A 27975-nucleotide genomic window follows, 5' to 3' on the forward strand; every position below is an offset into this window, starting at 1 on the left:
AGAGCTATTAAATAAATGGTCATTCATGGACTGGACTTGGCCCAGAAAATTAAACATGAATTAGATCCGGTGGCTGATCTTTCTATAGGCAACTTAGGCGGTTGCCTAGGATGCCTCATCCGCGACCCCCCAACCCTGGTGTATTTTTACTTTCTTTAGAATTGTTATTTTAAAATACATACATAAATTAAAGCTGCAAACAGCAATAAACAGGCCCTTGCACCTCTGCACAACTTGGGAGTCCTGGCAGGATGTTGGCTGAGGCGGCAGTTCATTCCTGTAAAAGTCAGACACTGTATGCAGGAGTGTGTTGCATATCCTCCATGGAGCGTGGGCACTGGAACTACCTATTTTACATTTTGTACCACCTCTTGTTTCCACTATGTGGCGCTGTAGAGGACATGCCATGTAAATCGTAAGATATGTGTCTGACAAGTCTTACTTCCTGTTGCTAGTGGGTGGCGCAATCACTATGACATTCGATGTGTTTGCAGATGGTTTTAGGACTGGAGCCTCATAAAACATTTGAAGTTTAGGACGAATTGGACCATGTATGCTGGAGTTACAAACCACTTCCTGTTTGGTGGCATAACATGGAAGATTGACACCTCGCCATGGCCACACGGTTTGACGAAAACTAAAGCTTTGAGCATCTTTTAATGTCAAATGTCTTGAGATGGTACATACAAAATTTGAGGTTGATCTGATCTAATCTGCAGAAGGAGTTTGGTAAAGTACGACCCCTATAAAAGGCAAAAAATGCACAAAATTTTTACATTAAATTCAAACTGGCTGACTTCCTGTTGGGTTTAGGGTATGGCTCAAAGAGACTTTTTTGTAAGTCTTAGGACATTACATATGCCTACTAATTTCCATACATGTGGGTCAAACCAGTTTCGGGGGCTGCTTCTTAGAAATTTTGTAGGGGGCACTATTGAACCATTTATTGGAACCCAAGCATGTTTTGCCAGATGTGATGTGTGAGTTTCATGAGTTTTTGAGCATGTTAAGCCCCCCAAAAATGCGATTCATTTGGAGGAAGAAGACAAAGAAGAATTCCTTGGATTACAATAGGGTCCTTGCACTGTGTGGTGCTCAGGCCCGAATAATAAACAGAGCAATTTTAATAGGGCCTTGCAACCGCCTGTGGTCGGTGCTTGGGCCCTAATAACAGAAAAAAATAATCCGAAGATCTAATGTGTACAGTCAGTCTGTAGTAGGGGTACCATCTCTAGTCCTGACAATGTGCTTCACCTTAATGGATTCACCAGTGATCATCAGAGTCAGAACATGCTAGAGCACTGATGGGGATGGTGAAGTGGAGTGTATGTGGAGAGTGTTAAATGAGAGAACATGAAAAGGCAAAAGCCATCAAGGGTGCAGTGCCAAAAAACAAAACAAACAAACAAACAAAAAAAAACAACAGGAAAAGAACAATGATGTTAGTTGTTTATTTGTATTGATTTCTCATTGGCTCTTGTTCTTGCTGTTATTATCATAGTTATTATTATTGTCATTGTTCATTTTATTTTATTTTATTTTTTGAGCTGGGGCAGCCAGGAGAAGCTTGCTAGGTCCAGCAATGATTAGATCAATTAATGTTTGTTTGCAGGCTGATATGTTTGAATTTAACTGTTCATTGTAATTAAACCAGTTTGTAGTTCAACAAATATAGCCTATATAAGACAAGGGGTTATTAAATTATTAAAACACAATTTTCTTTTTACTCTTTTTATATATATTGATTTTTGTGCTTCTTGATGAATATCATGTGATGCAGATGCAGTTAATAAAAACCTCAGGGTGTGTTTCACTGCAGGACAAACAAGGTTTATACATTCAGTACAAATGCACAGACATTATCACCACTCTTATCAAAAATGTGATTAAGGTAAAATACAGTCTTATCAAGTTGAGGTAAAAATAAAAGCCTATCACAGGTGTGTCCTTGGAGCAAAATGTGGACCTGAGTGAAAACACAGCAACTCTACTTGTGAATCAAGAGCTTTTAAATGAATGGTTATTAATGGACTAAACTTGTGCACCATAATATTTTTGCTCCAAAAATCAAACAACCTATAGTTTATGGTAAGTAACCAAGAGATGACATACGTTCAAGAGCAGCATTTTAAAATCAGACAGACTGGCAGATAAACAATGTCTCATCACAACAAATGGTACTAATATTTTATGTTGTATATAGTGCTTTAACATTATAGTTGCAGGGATTACATCTGCACTCATGTATCATTACAGCAGTCATACATCTACACATCTGATTTTGTCTGTCCTTTATAGTTCCACAGGTTGGGGTCACATTCATTTGGTGTCTATGAATAATCGTGAATATTCATGTCACTGTAACTACAGACACTGGTCGTGAACTTATGTGTCTTTACATAAAAAGCCAGGGACCGATTGCTCAAAATACCTTAAATTATCTCTTTTAGGCTTAATTTTCCTTAGCTGAGGGACAGTTGCACAGAATCCCTCAAAAGGTCTCCTAAGTTAAGGATATACTACGTTAACTCACCTACTGCACTGAAAGAGATTTTAAGCTGTGAAAGTTTCCATGGAGATTGTTTGCTTGGACTCATACTTGTGACGCCTGTTATCGTCTCACAAAGTTGGCCAACAGATGGTGAAAAAATGGCAGAGGAAAAGTACCATATTGTTCAGAGGAGGAAAAGATTATACCACTGGAGGAATATAATCATAGAAAACACATCCTACAAAGTAAATTCGATCCCCAAATACCAGAAAATGATTGAAGGAAGAAACTGCACTGAAAATGAATTCTGTCAAATCTATAGTGGAAAATCAAAGGTGTATCCACTGGGCGCGTGGTCGCAGAACAGTCTTCTTGGGGCGTGTTAGTTTTTTGCATTTATCATGTTGCAGATAAGATGGAGTCAGAGGTACCTTAAGTTTTTTGGGTTTTTTTTTAGCTTGCTTTCGTTGCTAAGGTCTTCAGTGCAACAGTCTAGGGATTCCATTAGTATAAGGCCAAAACAAGGAGAAAACCATGAATACTTCATTGAACATTTTAATGAGAAAATTTAAAGGTGTTTTGTCCAACCAATTTTATTCTGAGGAAACCTTAACTAGGACTTAAAGTAATATCTTAACTTAAGATGTTTTGTCCAACTGGCCTCAGACCTTTTGACCTTTTGAAGGAAAAACATAAGCACAAAATGAATGAAACAGCAGTGCAAATGAATGAGACATTCAAAGAGAGTCTATGCCTTATTCAGCTTGTTGCTTCCTCTTAAAGCTGGGGTAGGCCGTTTTATTTTGGCATCATTTAGCAGAAATACAATGCTTAACTTGGAGCATGTTGTAATTTAAGTGGACCGAGAGAGACAAGACTTTTGCACCTTCTCTTGGTTCTGTTTTTGGGCTTTAGAAAATCTAGCCTGTTACAGGAGACTTTGGACTATTGGCTGTTCTACAGATGCAGATGTGTGTGTGTATTGTCCCTTCTGTGAAAGCCTGATTCAACGGTGGAGAATCCTGCAGAAAAAGCTGCTATTCCAGCATTGGCTACACTGCCTACACTGCAAAGTAACCCAAAAAAAGGAGAACAAATTTAACAAAGAGAGTCTTAAAAAGGAGTCTGACAGTATATGAAACAAAACATAACATTATTGGCAGTGCGTTACAGAGATGGAGAGAAAATGTTTCTAATTGCTTAGCGCTCTGATAAGTGGAGCCAGACGCTCTCAGCTGCGGCTTCATGTTCATATAGGCTGTATGTTGCCAAGTAAGCTGGAGTCTCAAATCCCTGTGTCCCCTCCTCCTCACTTTCCGCTACTACAGACCACCTCACCCCAAAGAGAGTAGGCAGCAGGTCCACAGAAAGACCTCCATTCAGTGGCCGCAGCAATCCAAATCCAGCCAAAGCAAACCAAAGCTCCCTCCTGGATCAGCAAAATTTCTGTTGCTGCAGTTACACAGGTCAGACCGGCCACTGTTGCGGGCCACTAGCCTGCTGTGACAGCCACCAGCCGAATTCAAGCCACTACAGTTTTACATTAAATGGCAAAACAACTGGAGGTGTGAATACTTAATGTCACAGCATTGACTGTTCTGTAGTCCCACATGACGTCACTGTGTGCAGGATGGTGTGTTTGTCAATTATGTTTCTGGATTCAATCTCTCAGAGAGCTCAGAGCTGTTGACAGGAGCTGTGAGGTCAGAAACACACTGTTAGTCCTTTATCCTGCACTGAACTATATCAGCTCACACTGAAAAACTATTACAATTAAACCCCTTTTTAATCTACAGAGTGTGAGTCAGATCAGAGACAATACAATATAAATAAGTTCTACTTACGAGGTGCAGGGCGACTGGCTGAAATATGAGGAAAAGAGAAATTTCAGTTGTCACAGTTTAAAATGCCAAAACATTTATTTATACATCACTGAATAAAACCTGTTTCCTTGTCTTTTTAGACCTCATTATATTTTGTGTATTAGATACTCTGTGGCTTACAGAGCTAAGGCTGATTGCTGCACTATTAAATGTTGCTTCAGTTTAGCAGTCGGAATATGAGCATCAGCTCAGCTGCTCTGAGTCTCTCACCTTTCTTCTTTTTGTAAACTGTAAATCCAACAGCAGCAATGAGGACGGCAGCAAGAACAACCACCGCAGCAGTGATCGGGACAGTCATGTTATCTGCTCAGACAAAAAATAGATTTCAAAAATGAAAGAAAAATTATTACAACCCCTGCATACAAAGCAGTTCAGAACAGAAGAACATCCAACCATCTGATCATCACACATACAGGTGGTGGACCTCCAGGGGTCCCCAGAAAAATGATGAGTTATTTACAGTAACTGTTATAGTCACTATAGAAGTGAGCCCAGTGTGAGTAAGAATCACAAGACAGACTATTCTGATCTCATAGATTTCACTTCCTCCATGGTTTTTCCCTCAACAGTTTTTTCCCTAACTGACATCTGTCAATCTTGATCATATTTAACAGCCAAAATCTTTTCAGATGGCAACCCAGTGTCACTCCGAAGTTGTCGAAATCTGGCACTTGGGCAGTGACTTGCAGCGTCACATGCTGATGAAAAAAGCCATCCTTTAATGCCGGCATGGTACGCAGTTGGTCGCTGTTATAGTTTAACAGCGCCAGGCGGCATCAAGGTGAAACGCGGCGGGACAAGAACGAAAGTTAAGGCAGCAAGAGTCCAAGAAGGGCAAGTGGGAGGGGGGGTGGTGGAGGGGTCCAACAAACACCGACCTTCACCCAGGAGAGCGGTGTTCACGTCCTGTAAGATTATAAAGCCAAACCTTGTTCTTTTTTCCTAAACCTAACCACGTATTTTGTTGCCTAAACCCAACCACATGCATTAGGTGTTCGAGGGAAAAAAAAACACGTCAGTTTGTGTTGTTATAATGACATAGTGCATTTATTTTGAAAGAGACAGTATGTAATTGGCAAATTTCCTGTGAAAATGAAAGTGTATTTTGAAAGAAGTCCTTGAGATGAAAAAAGTTAGGGAGGAAAACAAACACTGGTCTAGCAAAAGACACTACTGACACATATGGGAAACAAAGGATCCAGTCTTTTGGAGGATTTTAAGACCAAACGTTATGAAATCTGTCTTTGCTGCTATTTCTCTCACAACTCAGGCAGTATGATGGAAATGCAATACTAAGTTGCTTTAAATGTTGTTAAATGTCTAAGTTTGAACTTTCTGTGAATTTATTATATATCAAGAATGAGTCATTAGGGACTGTACTGTATTTGCTATTTTTGTACATCAAAAATATGTGATGACACTGTCAGGGTCACATGGTCTGAGCAGTGACCCTGGAAAAGGACAATAAATTAGTTTAATACTGATCTTAAAATCATCAACGAATCTTTAACAGATGATAAAAGTTGAACTGACAAGAAAGTCAAACATGAGACTGTTCAACATGAAAAACCTTACCTTTGCTATTTCTCAGCGCAGTTTTGCCCCAGTTGGTCCTGATCACTGCTTTGTCCAGTTTGGTGACGATGTGGTCCTTCACACCAGAGAGATGAAACACACAGTCGTACCTCCTCCAGTCTTCAGGTGGGACTGATGAAAGGTTCAGGTCAGCACTCATCTGGAAGGATCCATCGTGGTTGGGGAGGATCTCTCCGAGCTCCACGTCCTCATGAATCTCCTCTCCATCTTTCCTCCAGAACATCATGGCTCTGTCAGGGTAGAAACCTGTAGCGTGGCAGCTGACTGGAGAGGAGGGAGACTTCTGGAGGAGAGACACTGAGGGCAGGTCTGCACAGTTTAAAAAAAGAAAGTTTATATGACAACAGGGCTGGGATGTTATGTATTAAACACTAACATTAGGTCAGGCTAAAAACTAACTGGAAACAGTGCACATATCTTGTACATTGATTCAAAAGCACAGCATTCAGTTTGCAGCACCAGAGTCCTGTTCATGATAATAATTCTGCAGTTAATGAATCATGATTATTACCATAATGTATGATTACACTGCAGCCTGTTTTCATTCCAAAGCTGTCAAATACTACCGCTTTGTCAGTGATTTTGGCGGCAGATACCTGATGCCTTAAGTCACCTTTCGCGGCGGTATGATATGCCATTGGATGACATCAGGTTGAAATGCTGTCAGTAGTGACATAATATAAGGAGCTGGAAAGTCTCTCTGAGGGATGGGGTCCAACAAATCCTGCACTTTCACACAGGAGCCTGCTGTTTGCTTTGCACATGAATGTAGAGCCATAGACCCTTTTACTGTTACTAAAAGAGATATGACGAGTGGTGCACTAGCAAATAAGAAAGATAGAAAGAAAGATTTAGGGTCTGGCTATGAGTAATGCAAATGGCCCAACTGGAGGGGCGGCACCAAGCATGCATTTGAAAATATCACTGCAATTGGATAACACTACGACCAATCAGAACAATAGATTAGACTCTTGCCATATCCGGTCGTCAAAACAGCAAAAACATCCTTCTTGCAAAGGAAAGATTCGAGCGCCGTCTTCTGTTCGTCTTTTACAGAAAAAGCCAAGTCTAACACGTTCATTGTAGCAGCCAAAGCTGTTTCAAACAACTGGTGTTCATCCGTAGCCATCTTGCAGTGTTTACTGACTGATTCCGGACTTCGTCGTCGCAGCGCTGTCATCATCTGTTTAGCTCGCCTCTGGCCCGCCTATGTCAGACTGGTGTGATTGGTGCAGCTCACCTCCGAGGGCATGGGTAATGAGCATCATTACTGATTGCCAGTGTGACTCGCTGAGCAAATTCAAATTGTGCTCTCGTGAGAACTCTTGATTTCCAGAGATGGGGACTCGAGTCATTGTGACTTGGACTCGAGTCGACTCGAGTCGCTGTTTTGATGACTTGTGACTTCATTCATTCATTCATCTTCTAACCGCTTCATCCTCATGAGGGTCGCGGGGGGGCTGGAGCCTATCCCAGCTGACATCGGGCAAGAGGCAGGGTACACCCTGGACAGGTCGCCAGACTATCGCAGGGCTGACACACAGAGACAAACAACCATTCACGCTCACATTCACACCTATGGACAATTTAGAGTTATCAGTTAACCTAGAGCCCCAATCTGCATGTCTTTGGACTGTGGGAGGAAGCCGGAGCGCCCGGAGAGAACCCACGCTGACATGGGGAGAACATGCAAACTCCACACAGAAGGGCTCCCACGCCCGGGATCGAACCGGCAACCCTGTTGCTGTGAGGCGACAGTGCTAACCACCATACCACCGTGCCGCCGTGCCTCAAGTCACCGACTTGTGACTTGACTTGACAAAAATAAAAGACTTGAGACTTGACTCAGACTTGGAAGTTAAAGACTCGGGACTTGACTTGACTTGAGACACAATGACTTGAATGACTTGAGTGTTATTCACATCATGTTTTCAGTTTGAATATAAAATTAATAAATTAATTTAGAAAATAATGTCGATTTGTCACGCATTCTGAATGTACTGTTCGGTTATCCGGAGCACCACACTCTCAGTGGCAGAGTGCACTCTGGCCAGTCAAAGGAGGACGACATGTGAATGGTTCCCTCCAGTTTGTTTTGCTATCAAAGGCTGATGTTAGCTAATGTGCCAAAAAGTTAGCATTATGGTGAAATCCAATATTCCTCTTCTGATGAGGTGGACATGATAACCCTTAATACACATAATATTATTCATTCCTACAACAGTATATACTTTTTCCCTAACCTGATATGAAGTGTGTACTGCACATACAAGCATTTTTGATCATCGCCTCAGTCCAGTCCTTGGGTCTTATTGCATTTAACCATAGTTGTCTTCATTTTTGTTGGTGGTTGGTATGTGATAAAATTCAAGTTTTGAGTCACGACCCCTTCTATTCTTGCTGCCAGTAACACAACAAGATGACATTTTAAGACTCCTATGTCACCTGCAACCCAGTGGTGGCAAGTTATGTTTTGCCTCCAGCTAATAAACTGATGTCATTGTGATGTCAGCCCTTTATTTCTAAACCTAACCAGGTCCTTTTGTTGACATCCTGGCGTTGGTTACTGCGTCCCAGAACATCAACAGCAGACGCAGGGATACATAGCTGGTAATTTGTTGACGTGAAAGTCCACTGACAAAGTGGCAATAGGTGATGACTTGGGATGAGAACATGTTATCATGTGACTTCACCTGTTCTCTGCAGAAAACTCTTCTCATAGTTCAAATATGTCTTCAGCCACGCAGGACACTCGCTGGTGAGGAAGTTCTTCTTGTTTGCAATATCAAATTTATTTCCATCCCACTCTTGTTTAATCATTTCAGCTTGTGGGTTCTCAGCGATCCATGTCTCTGTCTCCATGGCAAATGTGAGAAAGTCCTCTCCATTATAACCATACTTGTTAAAACCATGTACCTTTTCAGTCTCATCATCCCAGTCACAACCCGAAATCTGCTGGTGAACGTGAACACCTGAGAGACAGAGAAAGAGACTGCAGTGAAATTCTAGTACAATCAACTGTTGATATTACGTCTTTACCAGAGATTAGAGTCTTCACAGATCCACAACAATGGACCCAAACCTGAATTAACCTGCAAAATTATTTTAGAAATCCAATTTGACCCAGCTAATTTAAAAACATTCATAAGCCAATCCCTTTGTGTCTTAGATATAACAAACCAGACCTGGTACATGTCCAAGGCAAGAGGGACCATGCTCATTCAAATTGCTACTAAAAATGCAGTTCTCTTTGTTGTTGTTGCTGTGATCTGCACCAGTTTAATAAACCAGGTTGTATCAGCTGTAAAACTGTTGTTATAATTGGGTTTCCACTGAAGAGTTATTCTGATCTAATCAAATGGGAAAAAATGAATGAACTAGCAATCTAGGAAAAACATTTGTTTTAACATACCTTCAGTTTGGTTTAAGTGCTGCTTGAAACTGTCAGTTTGAGCTTTAAAGAGCTCCTGATAATTCATGCACGCTTCAACGCTCCTTTGCCAGTATTGTGGTTCTTCTTTCCTTAATTTTCTCACCCAGTCTTGTCTGGGTTCGTGTGTTCCCATGTTGCTGTCAGAGTAAGCCATAATCACTTCATCAATGTTTGCCATGACCAAATAATCTGGGATGTTTGGGACTCCAGAGGACACCATGAGGTAAAACGTTAGGGAGTGTTTCACTGTGGGACAAACAGACAAACAAACAGAGAAACAAATCTGAAGTCATTTAAATGTATTGTATTTATCTTTAACATTATTTTAATAGCTGTGAATTTGGAAGTGAATCTGTGTTCCCATAGTTCTTTTTTTTTTTTTTAATTTACTGGGCTGCGATTAATTTAGGAACTGTCCTTCTAATGAAAAGAGCATCTATACTTAGAAAAAGAGCTCTGCCAGAACAATTTTAGACTCCTTTCCTAACACATTAATTAAACAAACTAGTCCATACCCATTGGTAGCTTTGTCACCTTCTACCTATGCCAATCCTCAATACCTATGTGCAGTTTGACATACATTGACCACGTCAGTGAGTAGAAAAATGTGGGACAGACAGAATGACTGACTGACAGAATGACACACTGACAGTTTCCGTGATTATGTACAGCAAACCATACCATGACTTAGTCATACCACAAATTAGAAAAAAAAAACCCCCAAAACATTGGGTCACAGGGGGAGCCACAGCGAGCGGTCACATTTTAGCCATGTTTAAGCATTTTTCTGTTGTTACAGCGCCACCCAGTTGCCAATTAGAGTTACATTTCTCCAGTCACCTTGAGGCGTCCTGTTCTACATATCTACCAAGTTTAGTAAAAATCGATATGGCAGTTAGGCCTAGATAAGAAATTAGCTCTCTAGCGGCCCCATTTTGTTTGATGGGGTCAATAATGGAGGGGTCCCCTCAGATTATGTGTGGTCATATGCCTACAAAGTTACGTGGTGATCGGTGAAACCCTTGAGATGTTATACACCTTTGTGTGATGAGCCATGCCCTCCGCAATATTCATTGCTTTATAGAAGCTCAGTTTTAGTAAGTTTTCCAACTTTTGCCAAGAGGGTACTTTAGATATTGGTCCCTAGATTATGTTCACCGAGTTTCATGCAGATCGGTCAAACTTCCTAGGAAGAGATCGATTTTAAGTGTTTTTCAAAAAATTCAAAATGGCGGAAAATCTATGTAACCGGAAGTTATGGGTTCTTGAGTCAGATTTGTTCCTCGTGAGGAGAGGCATCTCTGTGCAAAGTTTCATGTCTCTACAACATACAGGTCATGAGATATGCCCATTCAAAGTTTGCAATTTCAATCGGTTGCTATAGCGCCCCCCTTAGGCCAATTGATGTAATATTGCTTCAATCGCATCCTCCCATGAGCCTCTACCACTGTGCCAAATTTCACATGGATTGACCAAGTCAGTGAGGAGAAAAACATGGAACAGACACACAGATGGACACACAGACAGAATTTTTGTCATTATATAGTTATACAGTAAGATATAGTAAGATACAAAGCTAGGAAACATCTTTGTTAGGTTCCCATTATGTGCTATATAGAGCTGAGGAACATAGGATTCAGGGAAGATAGGGCCCTGGAAACACTGGGCTGAGGGAACACAGGGCTGTGGGAACATAGGACCCTAGAAACATAGAGCCCTAGGAACACGACCCTACTTTTGTAGAATTTGGGAACATAGGACATAGGGAACATAGAATCTGGGGAACATAGGACTAAGGGAACACAGGACCCTGGAAATAGAGGACTGAGTGAACATTAGACCCAGGGAAAATAGAGCCATGTGAACATAGGACCTGCTAGGAACATTGGACCCTAATAACACAGGATCCTGAGAAAAAGGGACTAGGGAACAAAGGACCCAGGAAACATAGGACCCTGGGAACATAGGACTGAGCGAACACTGGACCCAGGGAAAATAGAGCCGAGGGAACATAGGATGCTGGGAAGAAGCAAGGGAACATAGGACTGAGGGAACAGAGGACCTGGGGAATATAGGAATGTGGGATCAAGGGAACATAGGACTGAGGAAATATAGGTCCCTGGGAGTATAGGACACAGGGGACATCTCACTCTGGGATTATAGGACTGTGGGAGAGCACATATGAGAACTGGGGAACATAGGACCCTTAAAGTTTAGGAATGACCCCATCACTTCCCTGAACGCATTTTTTTTCAATATGGGACAAAACAGTAAGAATGTATTATAACACTGTTCCTACTGGTTTTATAGAATTTGTGCCCAGTAATGAATACTTTGTGTCACTGATGCAGCAAAGAAAAATCTTAGGGTGTATTTCAGTGCAGGACAAACAAGATTTCAACATTATATTCATAATGTCTGTATAGTCTCATCAAGATGAGGTAAAGGGGAAACTAAATCTCAGGTGTGTCCCTGAAGCAAAATGCAGAGTTGAGTGAAAAGCGAAGTATACATTTTAAATTTGATCTTACCTGGAGATGAGACATGACAGCAGAGAAGCAACAAAAATAACTTCATCATCTTGTTGTGATTAAGATGTGTGGGTTAGAGACCGAGCTGGTTTAGCTGTTTTGTTCTCGGTCCAGTGCTATTTCCTTGTGGGGGAGGTGGGAGTGTCTCTGTTCTGATGATACAGAAATTCGGGAACTTGTTTCACTTCTGTAATGATCACTGTTTCAACACATCTGAGCATGTTTTCAAATGAAGAAGAACATGACTGATGAAATCTGAAGCTTCACCACTGGTATTTCAGAAAATCTTCCCTTTACAGTTCTGAAGGTTTTGCAGTTAAATTTTGTGATTGACAGATAAGCGGGATAAGAAGAGAGGAAAATAATTAAACTAGAACACAAGCCCACAGAATCACTTTGCTCTACATCAGTATTTCAGCAAAAATGTTTTATATGTAGGATTTTTGGATGATGCATTCATAATATAAAAGAGGAAGAAGAAGATATACTTTTATTACTCCCGGAGGATTCACTCTGTTGTCATACACACAGGCCCAAAATACGCACACATGCACAAACAGGACCTATACGTGCATTAAATGGAGAGATGTCAGGGTGAAGGGCTCCCTTGGGTGGGTGCCCTGAGCAGTTGGGGTTTCAGTGCCCTGCTCAGGGTAACCTTGGCGGTGCCCAGGAGGTGAACTGACATCTCTCCAGCTACCAGTCCACAGTCCATATTTGGTCTGGATGGGGACTTGAGCCTGCTGCCCTCCAGTTTCCAGCCCAGGTCCCTATGGACTGAGCTACAGCCCTGCTGCCCCACTTTAATGCAGCACTTCTGAAGGAAAGCATTTATGATAATAACGTGCAGATATCTGAGACTTTTATTGCACATGTGGGACCAAAACCATTAAAATAAGACGGAGGTGTTTTGACTTCAGTCTTGAAGGAATGCTGTGAGTTTTGGAAGCCACCAGATGTCACTGTGCTGCTGCATTTGAGGCCCCAGAGCTTCATCAGGATTCATCCGCCCGTCACAAGTTCTGACTCGACTAAATTAGGGATCGTACAAACTTATTAGGACAGGAAGGGGGGTGAATACTGTTTAATTTTATCTAAAAAAAACCCATCTTAAATTCACATCTATGTTCATTTTGAAAGAAAAATCATGCTGTGCAACCAAATTATTACTGTTTTCATTGCTGTTGATAATTTTAATCATATTGAGAAATTAAATCACTATTCCTGTTTTTTATAGGAATGGGAATCTGTTTTTTCTGATTTACCCAACACACATACTGTACTCAAAAAACAAAAACAAAAATAAAAAAAACACACAATCTAAATGCATCTTTGAAACACTTTATTTGCTTTAATCATATTTACCTGACATACAAGTTTCTGTCTTAACACACCATTTGTCTTTTTGTCCACGGGATGATAATTTGAACAACAGCACAAGGCTAATTTCATCAGCCTAAATCTGTCTAACAGGGAGGGGGACCAGCTGTATGTTCCAGAGCAAATAAAAATAAATGAGCTCACAAATTCTTCTGGTTCCTATTAGAGTAAACATCACTTATTTTTATCTACAATTACCATCGCTGGTCTTTTTTTTTCTTTTTCTTTTTTAAATGTAACATAACAGAAGTTTTACATTAAATGGTAAAACAATTTTAGAAGCTTTTAGCTTCAGGCAGCTTATTTAACTGGAGGTGTGGATACTTAATGTCACAGCATTGACTGCTCTGTAGTCCCACATGACGTCACTTGTGTGCAGTGAACTTAGAGAGCTCAGAGCTGTTGACAGGAGCTGTGAGGTCAGAAACACACTGTTAGTCTTTATCCTGCGCTGAACTACGTCAGCTCACACTGAAATACTATTACAATTAAACCCCTTTTTAATCTACAGAGTGTGAGTCATATCAGAGACAATACAATATAAATAAGTTCTACTTACAAGGTGCACGGCGACTGGCTGAAATATGAGGAAAAGAGAAATTTCAGTTGTCACAGTTTAAAATGCCAAAACATTTTTATTCTTATGTCTTTCACATAAATCAATCAATAAAACCTGTTTCCTTGTCTTTTTAGACCTCATTATATTTTGTGTATTAGATACTCTGTAGCTTACAGAGCTAAGGCTGATTGCTATTACTATTAAATTATTAAATGTTGCTTCAGTTTAGCAGTCTGAATATGAGCATCAGCTCAGCTGCTCTGAGTCTCTCACCTTTCTTCTTTTTATAAACTGTAAATCCAACAGCAGCAATGAGGACAGCAGCAAGAACAACCACCACAGCAGTGATCGGGACGGTCATGTTACTGGGCTCCTCTGCTCAGACCATATATAGAAAATAGAAATGAACAAAGAAAAAAGATCACAACATGTGCAGACGCATTTAAAACAGAAGTACATCCATCCATTTGTTCATCACACATACAGGTGGTGAATACAGACAGTGTAATCTATACAACAGCAGCCATCAGTGTGTGTGTGTCTGCAGAGATATACAGTACTTAAAGGGCACCACATACATCAGGTAAGCTAAACTGATACATGTTAGTGACTTTGTTGTTTTTAATCAGAGATATTTAAAGAGTGGACAGGCAGCATTAAAGACACCTGTTATTATGTGGTGAGAAAAAACAACATTTAAAAACAAGCACCTCAAGCTGGACTCGAAGGTTACAATATTTTTGCTGAAGGCCTACAATACAACCTAAACAAAGGGAGTTTATCAAAAGAAGTAACACTAAGCAGTGATGGTCTAACTAAAGACACTGTTGGGATGCATTATGGGAAATGCAGGACCCAGTCTTTTGGGGGATTTTGAAGACAGGGGAGCCTATCGTACACCCGGTGCGTAGTGGCACACATTGCAACGCAACTGTTAGCCAGCACCCACGTTGTGTAAGTAGCAAATGTATAACTGATAGCGTATTGCTAATTTGCGGCATTAACTGACAAAACCTGGTTTAAAGTAAGAATGACGCAGTATTTTCCTGCTACTTAAAGGCTGTATTATTCAGATATCAAGATGCACCTCCAAAGGCAGATTCACAACACATGTACACTCTGCTGGTGACACACACAGGGCAGGTGGGTGAAATAATACATCATGAATGAGGAAAATATTAATGACATTTTGTACAATGTGAACAGAACAACAGAGCTGCAGAGCTGCTGTCTGACTCCACATTAAGAGAGATGATGTGTGCATTTACTCACGAGGAGCTGAGTAACTTTGCTGATTATTTCAAGCTAAAAGTTTAGCTCTTTTACCCTAATTAGGTTTTAGTTTTGCTGCTTTAGTGTGCTACAATATTTGCTGCAGTGACATTACTGCTCTTACCTCATGACTCTCAGCAGAAAACAGCTCGCTTCTTCAGTTTAATGTGCCGTTTAACCAGCAAAGAGAAGTTGGACACACCCTTGATGCACTTGTGCCATGCACCTTAGACCATGTGCTGTAGATTGTTTAGCTAGGGCTCTAAAGTTCAGGATATACTGGCATTTACTGCTATGCCTTTCATAAGTTAGACTGCATGATGAAAATGCATCAGAAGTCACTGGAATGTCCCTTTAAGGTAGCATTTCTGTGAGTTTACTATATATTAAGAATTGGTAATTAGGAAGTGTACTGTATTTGTAAATTATGCATAAAGTTTTCATGTTACTGTGAAGGTCACATGGTCTGACCTGTGATCCTGGAAAAGGAAGATAAATTAATATAATGCTGATCTTAAAATTATTAACAAATCTCAAACAGATGATAAAAGCTAAAGTGACAAGAGAGTCAAACAATGACATCATTTGTCATTAAAAAACAACAACAACATAAACAACTCACCTTTGTCATTTCTAAACGCAGTTTTGCCCCAGTTGGTCCTGATCACTGCTTTGTCCAGTGTGGTGACGATGTGGTCCTTCACACCAGAGAGATGAAACAGACAGTCGTACCTCCTCCAGTCTTCAGGTGGGACTGATGAAAGGTTCAGGTCAACAGTCATCTGGAAGGATCCATCGTGGTTGGGGAGGATCTCTCCGAGCTCCACGTCCTCATGAATCTCCTCTCCATCTTTCCTCCAGAACATCATGGCTCTGTCAGGGTAGAAACCTGTAGCGTGGCAGCTGACTGGAGAGGAGGGAGACTTCTGGAGGAGAGACACTGAGGGAAGGTCTGCAGAGACAGACAGAACAGTTTTTTGATCATGAGGGTGAGCTGTTATGTATTAAAAAAACATGAAGTCACACTAAATCTAACTAGAAACAGTGAACATATCTTGTGCATCAATTTAATGCACAGCATGCAGTTTACCTGCATGACACTGCACTCACTGAATTATCAGAGAGGTACTGTACTACATCAGCATTACTCAATTACAATAATGTAAAGATACTCCATCTCATGCCTCTACTTAGTTGGGTAGTTTAGTCCAGTGGTTCCAGACCAGAAGGTTGGTCCCTGTTTACAGGGTCATGACATAAATCTGGGGGATCATGAGATGATGGTCATAATAGAGAGGAAAGAGGCAAAATAGAGTTCTGTGACACAAATCTGTATTAACTGAGACTGTTTTCTAATCTGTGATTTTTCATTAAATATTGGATAATTTTACCTCTTACAGCCATGAATATTTTTTTGTTGTTGTTGTTTAACTTTCAGTTTACATATTAATGAAGTCATTTGGGATGTTTAGGCAGGCCTCTAGGAAGTGCACCACACTTTGAAGCCAATTTGACATAGTGGCCAAGCCATGTAACTACAACTTCTGGGTCCATTACATGATGCCACGAGGCCCAAAAAGACTTCCCATAGACTTAAATTGGGAAAACAGTATTTACTGTAAATCTGTGCATACATTTTCTTTGAGCATTTCAACCCCTGGAAAACATTTCATTTCACTGCTGGGAATTGATCCATTTGGTACAATAACATTCTGAAAGTCTACAACAGCCACACAATACCCAAAGTTAGCCACTAAGACACAAGTTGTAAACAAAATAATGTTGTATTTTATAAGCTTATGTTATGTTTTTAATGTAAAGATATCTGTTACTGTTAATAACCACTCATTTTTCATGTACAAAATTACCATTAACATCAATTATCTATCAATCAATCGACAAACCAGCCCTAAATATTTTTAATGTTAATACTATGATCCCAATATGAGGTGCTGTGAGTTAAACATATTCGCAGAAGACGCAGACGTGAATAATATCACTAAAGTGAAATTTAGGAGGGGACAGTGAGAATTAAAGAGATAGAGAGAGGTTAGGGTTAGGGTAAAGGTTAGGGTATGTAGTTGACCGTATCTGTGCGACACAGCTGAAACACATCGTAACAAGTGATTAATTTTGTGAAACTGTCGGTTATGTTTTGGCAATAAAACTACCTGGTTAGGTTAAGCAAAAACATCATGTTGTGAGTTAAAATAAACATGTCTGTTATGTAACATTATGTGACCTTAATACTTCACCTGAGTTACATCACATGTGTTTAGTCAGTGTGCGACAACCTTATGTAATTTAAGTTTCATTGCGTTAAAACAATGTTGACTTTTGGTTTCACATGGGACACAAACTGAGCTTTCTAGCTCTATAATCTGCATCAGTCGGCCTCAGCATCAAGTATTGCTGCAGATGGGTTTACAATAGGGGTGCACGATAACTATCGGGCCAATAACAGGAAATTATTACGTCATTTCGATAAGAACGATATCATGACGAATAGCCCCGATAATATATATAATTTTGTCAGCACGGCAGTGCCCCGCTCCCACTATGAGACCTGAATGGCCTGCAGTGAATTCTGCGTTCAAGTGACGTCGGCGTAATCAGAAAAACTCTTTCTGACTGGGAAAATTCAAGAATACCCCCTCATGTCGGAAAACAACTCGCTAACTTGGTCATAATTTCACACAGACGCGCACTCTCTCTCTCTCTCTCTCTCTCTCTCTCTCTCTCACTCACACACACACACACACACACACACACACACAGACGCGCACACTCTCTCTCACACTTTGCACGGTATACTGGTATCAACAGTAGACCGCGGCACTAAAACTCCACAGTACATATGATACCATAATGTTGGAGTACCGTAGTACTACGGTACCTCAGGTAGCACTGCTGTGGGATAAGTTCAAAGTCCAGTCACAAGAGGGTGAGTGTCCATGCGCCGTCCAATAACGGCGAATCCTGCTGGTTGTGGGTTGAACGGGGGTCACAGACACAGACAGGAATACCTATTCCTGTCAAATACGGCGGCCATAGTGTTCCGCGGCGCAAGATAACGGGTTACCGGCAACGGAGAAGCCTGGCTCCAGGTCCAATAATGTCCTCTTGTTGGCGTCATGACTGCCCAGAAATACCTGGACACAGTGGCGGTTCTAGGCCAGTTTCAATGGGGGGGCCAAGCTAGGGCCAGTCCTTTTGATACAGGGGCACATACAAGTACGGTCAAATATCTAAGTCTGAACAATAAGATATATATATGTGTAAGGGGGTCCGGGGGCATGCTCCCCCGGGAGAAAATTTTGTATTTGATTTAAAGGCATCAATCTGGTGAATTCTGAGAGCAAAGTTATGATGGCAGAATATGCCTAGATTTCAACATCTTTGTGCTTTTTATGTGTGAAAAATGTTCCATTTTTACTGATAAAAACACTAGTTGTATGTTATGGTGAAGGGTTACACTTAAAATACGGCCAAGTATTAGTGGTTAAACATTTCAGTAATCAAAAGAAAAATGACTGACGTACTGATCTGCCTCTGGAGGGCTATTTTAATATTTAAAATCATGTGCAGACAAATTATTCTTTTAAAATTCTCACACTCACAAGTACAGTTCCAGATACGCAAAACAATACAAAATACGCAAAACGAAAGGAAAACAAAAGGTGAGATTCAAATAAATTACACACAAACAGGCACAAATTACTGCTTTCCTCCCTCCCTCTCGATTTGCAAGTACAGCACCCTGAATCAGAGCATTTCAAAAGCCCTCTGGCAGTTGAATGCCTCTGGGACAGGCCCATTTATAGCAACCCACTGGATCCGTGGCGTGCGCGATCCGGCCGAGGCGCGGGTGCTGGAGCTAATAGCAGCCATTCAAGAAGCTGCTCCACCAGCCGCGGCCTAGAAGCGGCTCGGCGCTCCGCTCCGCTAAAATTACGCGCCGGGTCTATTTCTGACGGCACGTCAAGTTGCACAGACCAAATGAGTCAAACAGGAAGTCAGGCACAGAAAAGACGAGAGTATCCGGTCGATTTTCAAAATAAAAGACCCATGAAAACTCCGGATCGTATTTCACATCACTACATAAACATGATGTGACAGGCATGAGTCAAATGAAAAGGAAAAAGTTTTCAGAGCTTACCTCAATGGTGCTGTATGTTGCTGTGCAGACTCAGAGTTGTCTTAAATACAGCCACACAATTCTCTACTGATGTTTTCTGGGTGTTTTCAAGAATGCTCACGAAGTGGATGTCAGTATTCCTCAATATTCCGCTTAGAAATGCGGTCTGCTCTATCAACTCAGGCTCACATTAGCGCTAGGAGAGCGACGTCTGTGGTGAGGCCGGGGAGGGTGAGGGGGAGGGAGGGGGAGCCGAAGAATTCCCAGTAGGAGCTCCAGCCGGTGCGCTACAGAGTGACGTTCATTTACCGGAGGCATTTTATATCTGGCCATTTTTTGGAGACTGTGGCAGTGCAAATTAGTCAATGTATGGGAAACACTAAACACTAGAAAACTCAGGCCCTTTTCCTTCTTGTGTGGTGTATTCTGCATGATTCACTGGGTGCGCCTCTTTAAGTGGTCCGACCGGCAACCTGTTGAGACGATTTAGTTCCGCGTTCCCCCTCCGACTCCTCGGCGGGGGGGCCACAGGGGGGGCCGGACTCGGAGTTACGGGGGCACTGGCCCCTGCTGGCCCCCGCCTAAAACCATTGCCTGGACAGCCGAGCCGTGGCGGCGCACAGGTATGTGATGTATCAGAGGAGAAATGAGCCGTTCACATTTCTCTCTGTGGCAGGTAACGGTCCACAAACCTCACCGCACTTTAGGGACTGTTCTTTACTTATGAAGAGACTGTTCTTTACTTGTCAGGGGAGGAGGGTGGATGGTTGATTTTTATGTTATTTATTTATTTTATTTTGATGCCCCCATGTTAATCACTTATTGATGCTGTTTTTGAAGTATGAATAAGTCAGTAAGCGATTCATTCCTTTGAAATATCAGTGATGTATTATAGAAAAGTGATTTATCTTTTTATAAATGACAAAAGGCACATCTGCCTCATTTTTGCTGTGGTATCATGATACTACTCAGAACTGTGATACTGTCACTGGTATCGTACCGTGGGTCCCAATTTTGGTACCGTGACAACACTATCTCACACACACACACAGATGCTCTCTCTCTCTCTCTCTTCTAATATGAGATAAAAGAACAACTGAACCTCATTTACCTTAGTGGAAAGGTATTCATTTGAATGGAACCATAAGCCAAAATTCGTGGTTACACGTGGGCTGCGGTTGTGAGGCCTGGTTGGATGTACTGCCAAATTGTCTGAAACGCCTTTGGAGATGGCTTATGGTAGAGAAATGAGCATTCAGTTCACGGACAACAGCTCTGGTGGACATTCCTGCAGTCAGCATGCCAATTGCACGCTCCCTCAAAACTTGCGACATCTGTGGCATTGTGCTGTGTGATAAAACTGAACATTTCAGAGTGGCCTTTTATTGTGGTCAGCCTAAGGCACACCTGTGCAATAATCATGCTGTCTAATCAGCATCTTGATATGCCACACCTGTGAGGTGGGATGGATTATCTCGGCAAAGGAGAAGTGCTCACTAACACAGATTTAGACAGATTTGTGAACAATATTTGAGGGAAATGGTCTTTTGTGTGTATAGAAAATGTTTTAAATCTTTGAGTTCAGCTCATGAAAAATGGGAGCAAAAACAAAAGTGTTGCGTTTATATTTTTGTTCAGTGTACTTGAATCTGATTTTTGAACTCAGTGGTGTATTCAAAGAACGATCACTCATGGTATTCAAAAGAGGTAAAAGTCTTTGGGTGCTTTCAGACCTAGAGTTGTCTTGCTTTGGTCTGAATCAGTGACTAGTTTTGTTACAAAGTTGCATAACTGCCTCGAGAAGGACTCAGCCTGGTTATTTTGGAGCACACCCAAGTGTGATTGCTGTGTTCACACCTGATTAAACAAACCGCACTTAGGGGGCAAAGTAACTTGAGTTTGATTGAAACTAACCAAACAGGGCAGGTGTGAAAGCATGCTGAGAGACCATCTAGTTCACTCATATTTGTCTTCTCCCCAAACAGTACCAGTTTAAGGTATTTTAGCACCTATCTCTGACTGCAACCACTGCTGTGGTTGCTGCAGTTAATGTAATTTTACTTATCGTTGTAATCGTTTTAAACATCCCCACACAGGTAATTATGAATTATCCAGTAGCAGCTAATTTGTTGAATTGAATCATCTCATTTCCTCTTTAAGATACAATGGGATTGAGAAGGTAGCCCTCCCCACATGACAAGGTGATTTGGATGTGTTACTTTCCAAGAGAGAACACTATTGGATCTGAGAAAACTGTCACCCCATGGACTGAATATAGATTATGATTGTAAATCTTTTCTGTGATGTGTGTCTAATGATTGGATATATAGTGGAAGTTGTTCATGATGTTCATTTAGAGGTGATGCCTTAACTTTTGCTGTCTATAACTAATCTGTTCAATACTTTTGTATTTTAACATTGTTGAATACAGCAAAAAAGTATATTATACTGAAATGTGTAGTGGCTGTTGTCATGTATTTTGATGACGTGATTAGCTGCAGCTCCTGAAAACATTTTGGTTTAAAGGTATTGCATTTTTGAGGGCCTCAAAATGGTTTCTTTGCTCAACCTAATGCTGTAACATGATTATCTAACTACCGTCAGCTGTGTGACTGTGTATGTGACTGTGATTTGCTCAATGTAATGGTGTAGCATGATCACCTAATCATAATCAGGTGTGTGACGAAGGTGTGGTCCCTGTAACAGATCAGTGTACCTGTGTCTGAATATACTTGCTGATCTTGAAAAAGGTGCAAAGGCCAAAACGTCATCAAAGTAAGAAAAATGCATATGGAGACAGAGTGTGCAACACTTGTTTTCTATAATCAAGTCTATTGCCAGTGATTAGTACCTCACTATAATTCTTGGAGTGCATTACTTTTATATTTTAAATGAGAATGGGCTGTTCATATTTATAATACATTAAAAACAGGAGAGTTGAATGAACACTTTTGTGTCACTTAAAAAGCATCAGAGGTTGTGACTGTACCTGTTCTCTGCAGAAGACTCTTCCTATAGGTCCATAACGTCTTCAGCCACGCAATACACTCTGTGATGAAGTTCTTCCAAAACTCATTATATAATTTATTTCCATCCCACTCTTGTTTAATGATTTCAGCCTGCGGGTTATCGGCGATCCATGTCTCTGTCTCCATGTCTAATGTGAGGAAGTCCTCTCCATTATAACCATACTTGTTAAAACCATGTACCTTTTCAGTCTCATCATCCCAGTCACAACCGACAATCTGCTGGTTAACGTGAACACCTAAGAGAGGGAGAGAAAAGACTGCAGTGAGATTCCAGCTCAGTCAGCTGTATTTGATATTACATCTTTACCAGAGATACAGTGTCATTGCCTAATTATTGGACAACATTTCCACTTGATTAGTGCTCCAGTTTCAGTAGAGGGAGCATTTGTTTTTGTGCTGATCAATTAATACTGAGCGACACATTCAGCATCTCTGGCATCATTTTAAATGAAGCAGCATGACAGTCAGCAAGTTTACAGAGAACAACAATCAGGGGTCAGGTCAGGTCAAGTTGACTGCAGCTGGTGGCCCTCGATTTAAGGTCAGATGATCACCAGGATTCATCCTCCAACAACCATAAGTGCTTGTACAAAATTCAAAAAATCCATCCAGTAGTTATTGCAATATTTCAGTCTGGACCAAGAATCTTGACTGTGGCTTAATAGTAGAGGAAAGAGATGGATCTTTTTCATACCTCCAATAGCTGTGGCCGGAGGCATTGTTTTCAGGTTGTCCAATTCTTTTAAATGCAATGTGTCAAGAACGCCTTTAAGAGATTTCTTCAAATTTGGCACAAATGTATAGTTAAAGTTGGTAATACACTAATTAGATTTTAGTGCTCAGAGGTCAAGGTTCAAGGTCACTCACAAATATTCACTTTGACTCAAGGATGAACGAATTAGATTTTGGCGGTGAAAAGTCAAGGGCATTGTGACCTTGTGTCTGTCTCATTCTCGTGAACATGATAGCTCAAGAAGGTCTTGAGGGAATTTCCTCAAATTTCACACAAACATTCACTTGGACTCAAGGATGAACTTATTAGAATTTGGTGGTGAAAGATCAAAGGTCAAGGTTACTGTAACCTCACAAAACATAGATATGCCCATAACCTAAGAATCCATACACTAATTACAACAAAGTTTGCACAAATGTCTAATAGGATAAAATGATGAAGAGGGGACTTTTTTTTATCCAAAAGGTCAAAGGTCAACTTCACTGTGACATCATAATGTCCTGCAAAAACACTTTTCTGGCCATTATTCAGCATCTTATCTCAGGAACAGAAGGTGAGACATTTGGTCAGATACTGAACTGGTGACACTTATCTTGGGTGCCCACCTTGAAACTGTGCTGATTGTTTAGATGTATAGCTGTTGGCACAAGACGTGTTTGGAGCATGCATGTTTTCACAGACATTGATATAATCTGTAAGAGAAACTTGGTTCGCAGAGGCATACAACTACGAGGTGGTTATTTTAGTTTATTAGTTTTGTTTGGGTTTTGGGGTTTTTTTTCTTGCATTGATCCAGCTGATGTAAGTATCATACTAAAAACAGTATTGGTAGTATCAATACTTAATTCTGTCTTGAGTATTGGTGATATCAATACTGAAAACTGTCTTGTCCTGTTGCTTCTGCTCTATAGTTTAAGAAACCAGGCAGTAATGCACCTCTTTCAGCTGTGTGTTATAAAACTGTTGTCATACTTTAGTTTCTACTGAAGAGTTATTCTGATCTCATCTAGTGTGTAGGACTTACAGGAATATATTGGCAGGCATGAAATACAATATAATAAGTATGTTTTCTTTAATGTATGGTCACCTCAAAATAAGAAATGTTGTATTTTTGTTAACCTCAGAATGAGCCATTGATATGTACATAGGGAGCTTGTCCATGTATATGGGGATCGCTATGTTGCACCACCATGTTCCTACAGTATCCCAGAGTGGACAAACCAAAAAAATTACTCTAGATGTTCTCTCTCTGTTCAGTCGCTACCATCTAGTGGACATTTTGGTAGTGTTGCTTTTCTTACTTTCTTTTTCCTTAAGTTTCACTTTGCATTGTTAATGTTGTTTTCAGTTGAACAAAGAGCAGCCTACAGTGTGCATTTAAACCAGTGTCCTCCTCATGTTTAAGCCTGGGAGTGGATATGTCCATAAGCACAGATGTGAAATATTGTTTAAATAAATGCTTTTAGGAGGAAATAGTTCAGTGACAGGAACATTTTTGTTCCATTGTCTGTGCAGAGTTTGCATGTTCTCCCTGTGTCAGTGTAGGTTTTCTCCTGGTTCTCTAGCTTCCACCCACAGTCCAAAGACATGTAGGTTAGATTACTTGATGACTCTAAATTGGCTGTAGGTGTGAATGTGTGCATGAATGGTTGTCTGTCCCTGTGGGTTAGCCCTGTGATAGTCTGGCAACCTATCCAGGGTGAACCCAGCCTCTTGCCCAAAGTTAGCTGGGATAGGATCCAATCCAACTGTGAGGACAGAATGGTCGGCCGGCCATTGTAATAATAATAATATACTTTAGTTGTACTATAGCACTTCTCAAAACACAGTTACAAAGTGCTGAGTTACCAGCCCCTCCGCAATGAGAGTGTTGAAAAAACACAGATTTCTTTCTAATGTGATACTGCTTTATTCAGTGCTTTTGCTGGTTTTAATCACCTGGTCCATTTGTTTTGGAGAGAAAGAGACCTCTGCGAATAATCAGGCTCCTGGTAAAAACCTCCTGATCAATGAACATTAAAGGAAATTTAACCAGGAGAGTTTCAGATGGTTGCAATCTGCAATCCTCACTGCTAGATGCCACTAAATGCCCCTAAATTTTACACACTGTTCCTTTAACATACCTCCAGTTTGATTTAAGTGTTGCTTGAAACTGTGGGTTTGAGCTTTGAAGAGCTGTTGATAATCCACGATGTCCTGAGCACTCTTTCCCCAGCGTTGTGGTTCTTCTTTGATTAATTTTTGTAACCAGTCTTGCCTTGGTTCTGGTGTTGTCATGCTGCTGTCGTAGTAACACATAATGACTCCCTCAACGTTTACAACAGCCACATAGTCTGGGATGTTCGGTACTCCAGAAGATACCATGAGGTAAACTGTCAGGGAGAGTTTCACTGTAGGACAAACAGGATGTAAGTGATTTAAATGTATTACATTTACGTGAAGACAACAATTTGACCTATTGATGGTTTATTGTGATTTTTTCTAATTATATTTGTTATATTCTCATTGTTTACCTACTGGCCCTATAATGCAGGTTTCTATTTATGAGTGCACTGTGTACAGGGAGTTTTGCCTATATGCCAGGAGTTTGTTGATTGGCTCCACCCATGTCTGAGTAGGGCCTCATTTAGGCCACCTGTGAACCCTGCAGCTTTATGCCCTGATGAAGGCCAGTGAGCATGGCCGAAACATGTTGGTGTTTTTAATGTTCATCATGAACTAGCCATTTAATAAAGGCCTTTTAACTTTTGCACCAGAGAAGAGCTGCCTTGGATTTTGTTTTTTCAAGATGTATTCCATTTACTTTTGACATTTTGTTTGGATAGTTGTCGCTTTGCTCAATGTCTAGAGAATCTTTTTTTTTTTTCCATCCACTATTTGCCAAGACAGGAAGAAATTACAGTTGTGTGCAAAAGTTTGGGAACCCATTGTCAAAACTTTGCTCCCTGCAATTAGATAAGTAAGTGGAAGATTAACTGATTTCCAGGCATGAAGTTAAAGATTTCCGCAATATTTTAAGCAAGATTACGTTTTCATTTCAATCTTTTACACTTTCAAAATAACAAAAATGAAAAAGGCCTGAAGCAAAAGCTTGAGTACCCTGCATAGTCAGTGCTTAGTAGCACAGATATCACAGCTTCTAAACCCACTTCTTCCTGCAAAAGGCTTGTGGTTCTGTAAGATTCTGTGAGGCTGTCTTACATGCACTGCTCTTTTGAGGTCTGTCCACAGATTTTTAATGATGTTTAGGTTGGGGGACTGTGAGGGGCATGGCAAAACCTTCAGTTTTAGGATCATTGTCCTGTTGTAGGAGCCATCCTCTCTTCATCTTCAGCTTTTTTACAGATGCTGTGATGTTTGCTTCCAGAATTTGCTGGAAGTGAACTGAATCCATTCTTCCCTCTACCTGTGAAATGTTCCCTGTGCCGCTGGCTGCAACACAAGCCCAAAGCATGATCGAGCCACCCCCGTGTTTAACAGCTGGACAGGTGTCTCTTTCATGAAATTCTGCACCCTTTTTTCTCCAAACATACCTTTGCTCATTGTCTCCAAAAAGTTCTATGTTAACTTCATCAGTCCACAGGACTTGTTTTGAAAAAGCATCAGGATTTGTTCAGATGTGTTTTTGCAAATTCCTGCTGCTGAATTTTGTGGTGAGGACACAGGGGAGGTTTCCTTCTGATGACTCTCCAATTAAGATCAAATTTGTACAGGTGTTGTTGCACAGTAGAACAGTGCACCACCACTCCAGAGTCTGCCAAATCTTTCTGTGGGTTTTTTCAGTCAAACAGGGGTTTTTGATTTGCCTTTCCAACAATCCTACGAACTGCCCTCTATGAAAGTTTTTTGGTTGTCTAGAACTCAACTTGACCTCCACAGTTCCTGTTAACTGCCATTTCTTTATTACATTATGAACTGGAAACAGCTACCTGAAAACACTTTGGTATTGTCTTATGGTCTTCTCCTGCTTTGTGGGCATCAGTTTATTTATTTTTATTTTAGTTTTCAGAGTGCTAGGCAGCTGTTTAGAGGAGCCCATCGCTGCTGATTGTTGGGACAAGGTTTCAGGAGTCAAAGTATTTATAAAGCCTCGAAATTTGCATCACCTGGCTTTTCCTAAACATGATCGTGAGCAAGTCAGAGCCCTAACAAGCTAATTAAGAATTTGGAGATCAGTTCATCTTCTGCTTATTTAACTATTCACAGTAAACTTAATTGTGATTGGGGACACCCAGACTTTTGCATGCCATTGTAAATTAGCCCTATTTAGTTCCACTGTAAATGTGTGCCTGTTATCTGTATTATGTTGTCACCTTCCAAGACCTTTTTAAAAAGGTAACAATACCAGTAGGCTACACACCTTAAATGGCATTCCTTAAACTTGAACTGCCTTGCATGCACACAGCAGATACAGAGTGTATAAATAGCCTACAGTTACTATCAGTACAGGACACCCAAGGAAAAGATTGTAAATGCTGTTTGATATAATTTTGATAAGTCCATTTAATGTAACCAAATCTCAATGAACACATCATCTAGGCTATCTTTAGCTCATACATTTATTTAATTTCACCTGACAGCCAACACACAAGTATCTGTGAACACATACAGTACTCTCCTGCACATATACAGTAATTATAGTCATGCCAATAAAGCAAACTAAAAATACAGTTTTTGATCTTAGCATGTATCATGACCTTACCTGCAAACGCAGCATGACAGAGGAGAAGCATCATCATCATCTTCTTCATCTTGTTTAGAGAGGAGTAGAGCTGTGTGTCTGTCAGTTTTGTTTTTTCACTGAGTCAAAAGACATTTCCTGGTTGTGTGTTCGTTCTCTGAATATTTTAATGCGTGTTCACCTGTGAATGACTTCCTACAGGTAACCACGAAAAAAATTCCTCCCCATTACACACACACACACACACAC

General features: G+C 40.7%; 2 protein-coding genes and 1 long non-coding RNA gene across 7 annotated transcripts in view; 1 reads left to right on the forward strand and 2 right to left on the reverse strand.

Annotated features, from left to right (window-relative positions):
* The window catches only part of LOC125905377 (uncharacterized), a 115974-nt gene that overhangs the window by 36159 nt on the left and 51840 nt on the right, over positions 1-27975 (forward strand). The gene's annotated exons all lie outside the window — the stretch shown is intronic.
* Positions 1-27975, reverse strand: part of LOC125905331 (major histocompatibility complex class I-related gene protein-like) — a 106307-nt gene that overhangs the window by 6555 nt on the left and 71777 nt on the right. The window lies entirely within an intron of this gene.
* Positions 1469-27822, reverse strand: LOC125905334 (major histocompatibility complex class I-related gene protein-like). Of its 2 annotated transcripts, XM_049603272.1 has the most exons (7): positions 11935-12061; positions 9383-9649; positions 8664-8942; positions 5950-6279; positions 4585-4677; positions 4336-4353; positions 1469-4187 (listed from the first exon to the last, which is right to left on the reverse strand). In XM_049603272.1, the coding sequence occupies exons 1-7, from the start codon at positions 11981-11983 to the stop codon at positions 4138-4140; spliced, it is 1086 nt and encodes a 361-aa protein (XP_049459229.1). In that variant the 5' UTR covers positions 11984-12061; the 3' UTR covers positions 1469-4137. The 2 variants fall into 2 exon arrangements, with proteins under 2 accessions (XP_049459229.1, XP_049459230.1); XM_049603273.1 differs by lacking the exons at positions 4585-4677; positions 5950-6279; positions 8664-8942; positions 9383-9649; positions 11935-12061 and adding exons at positions 14147-14248; positions 15768-16097; positions 22273-22548; positions 27748-27822 and having other exon boundaries at positions 1475-4187.

Source organism: Epinephelus fuscoguttatus, linkage group LG17 (genome assembly GCF_011397635.1).
Source record: "Epinephelus fuscoguttatus linkage group LG17, E.fuscoguttatus.final_Chr_v1".
Lineage (NCBI taxonomy): Eukaryota > Metazoa > Chordata > Actinopteri > Perciformes > Serranidae > Epinephelus > Epinephelus fuscoguttatus.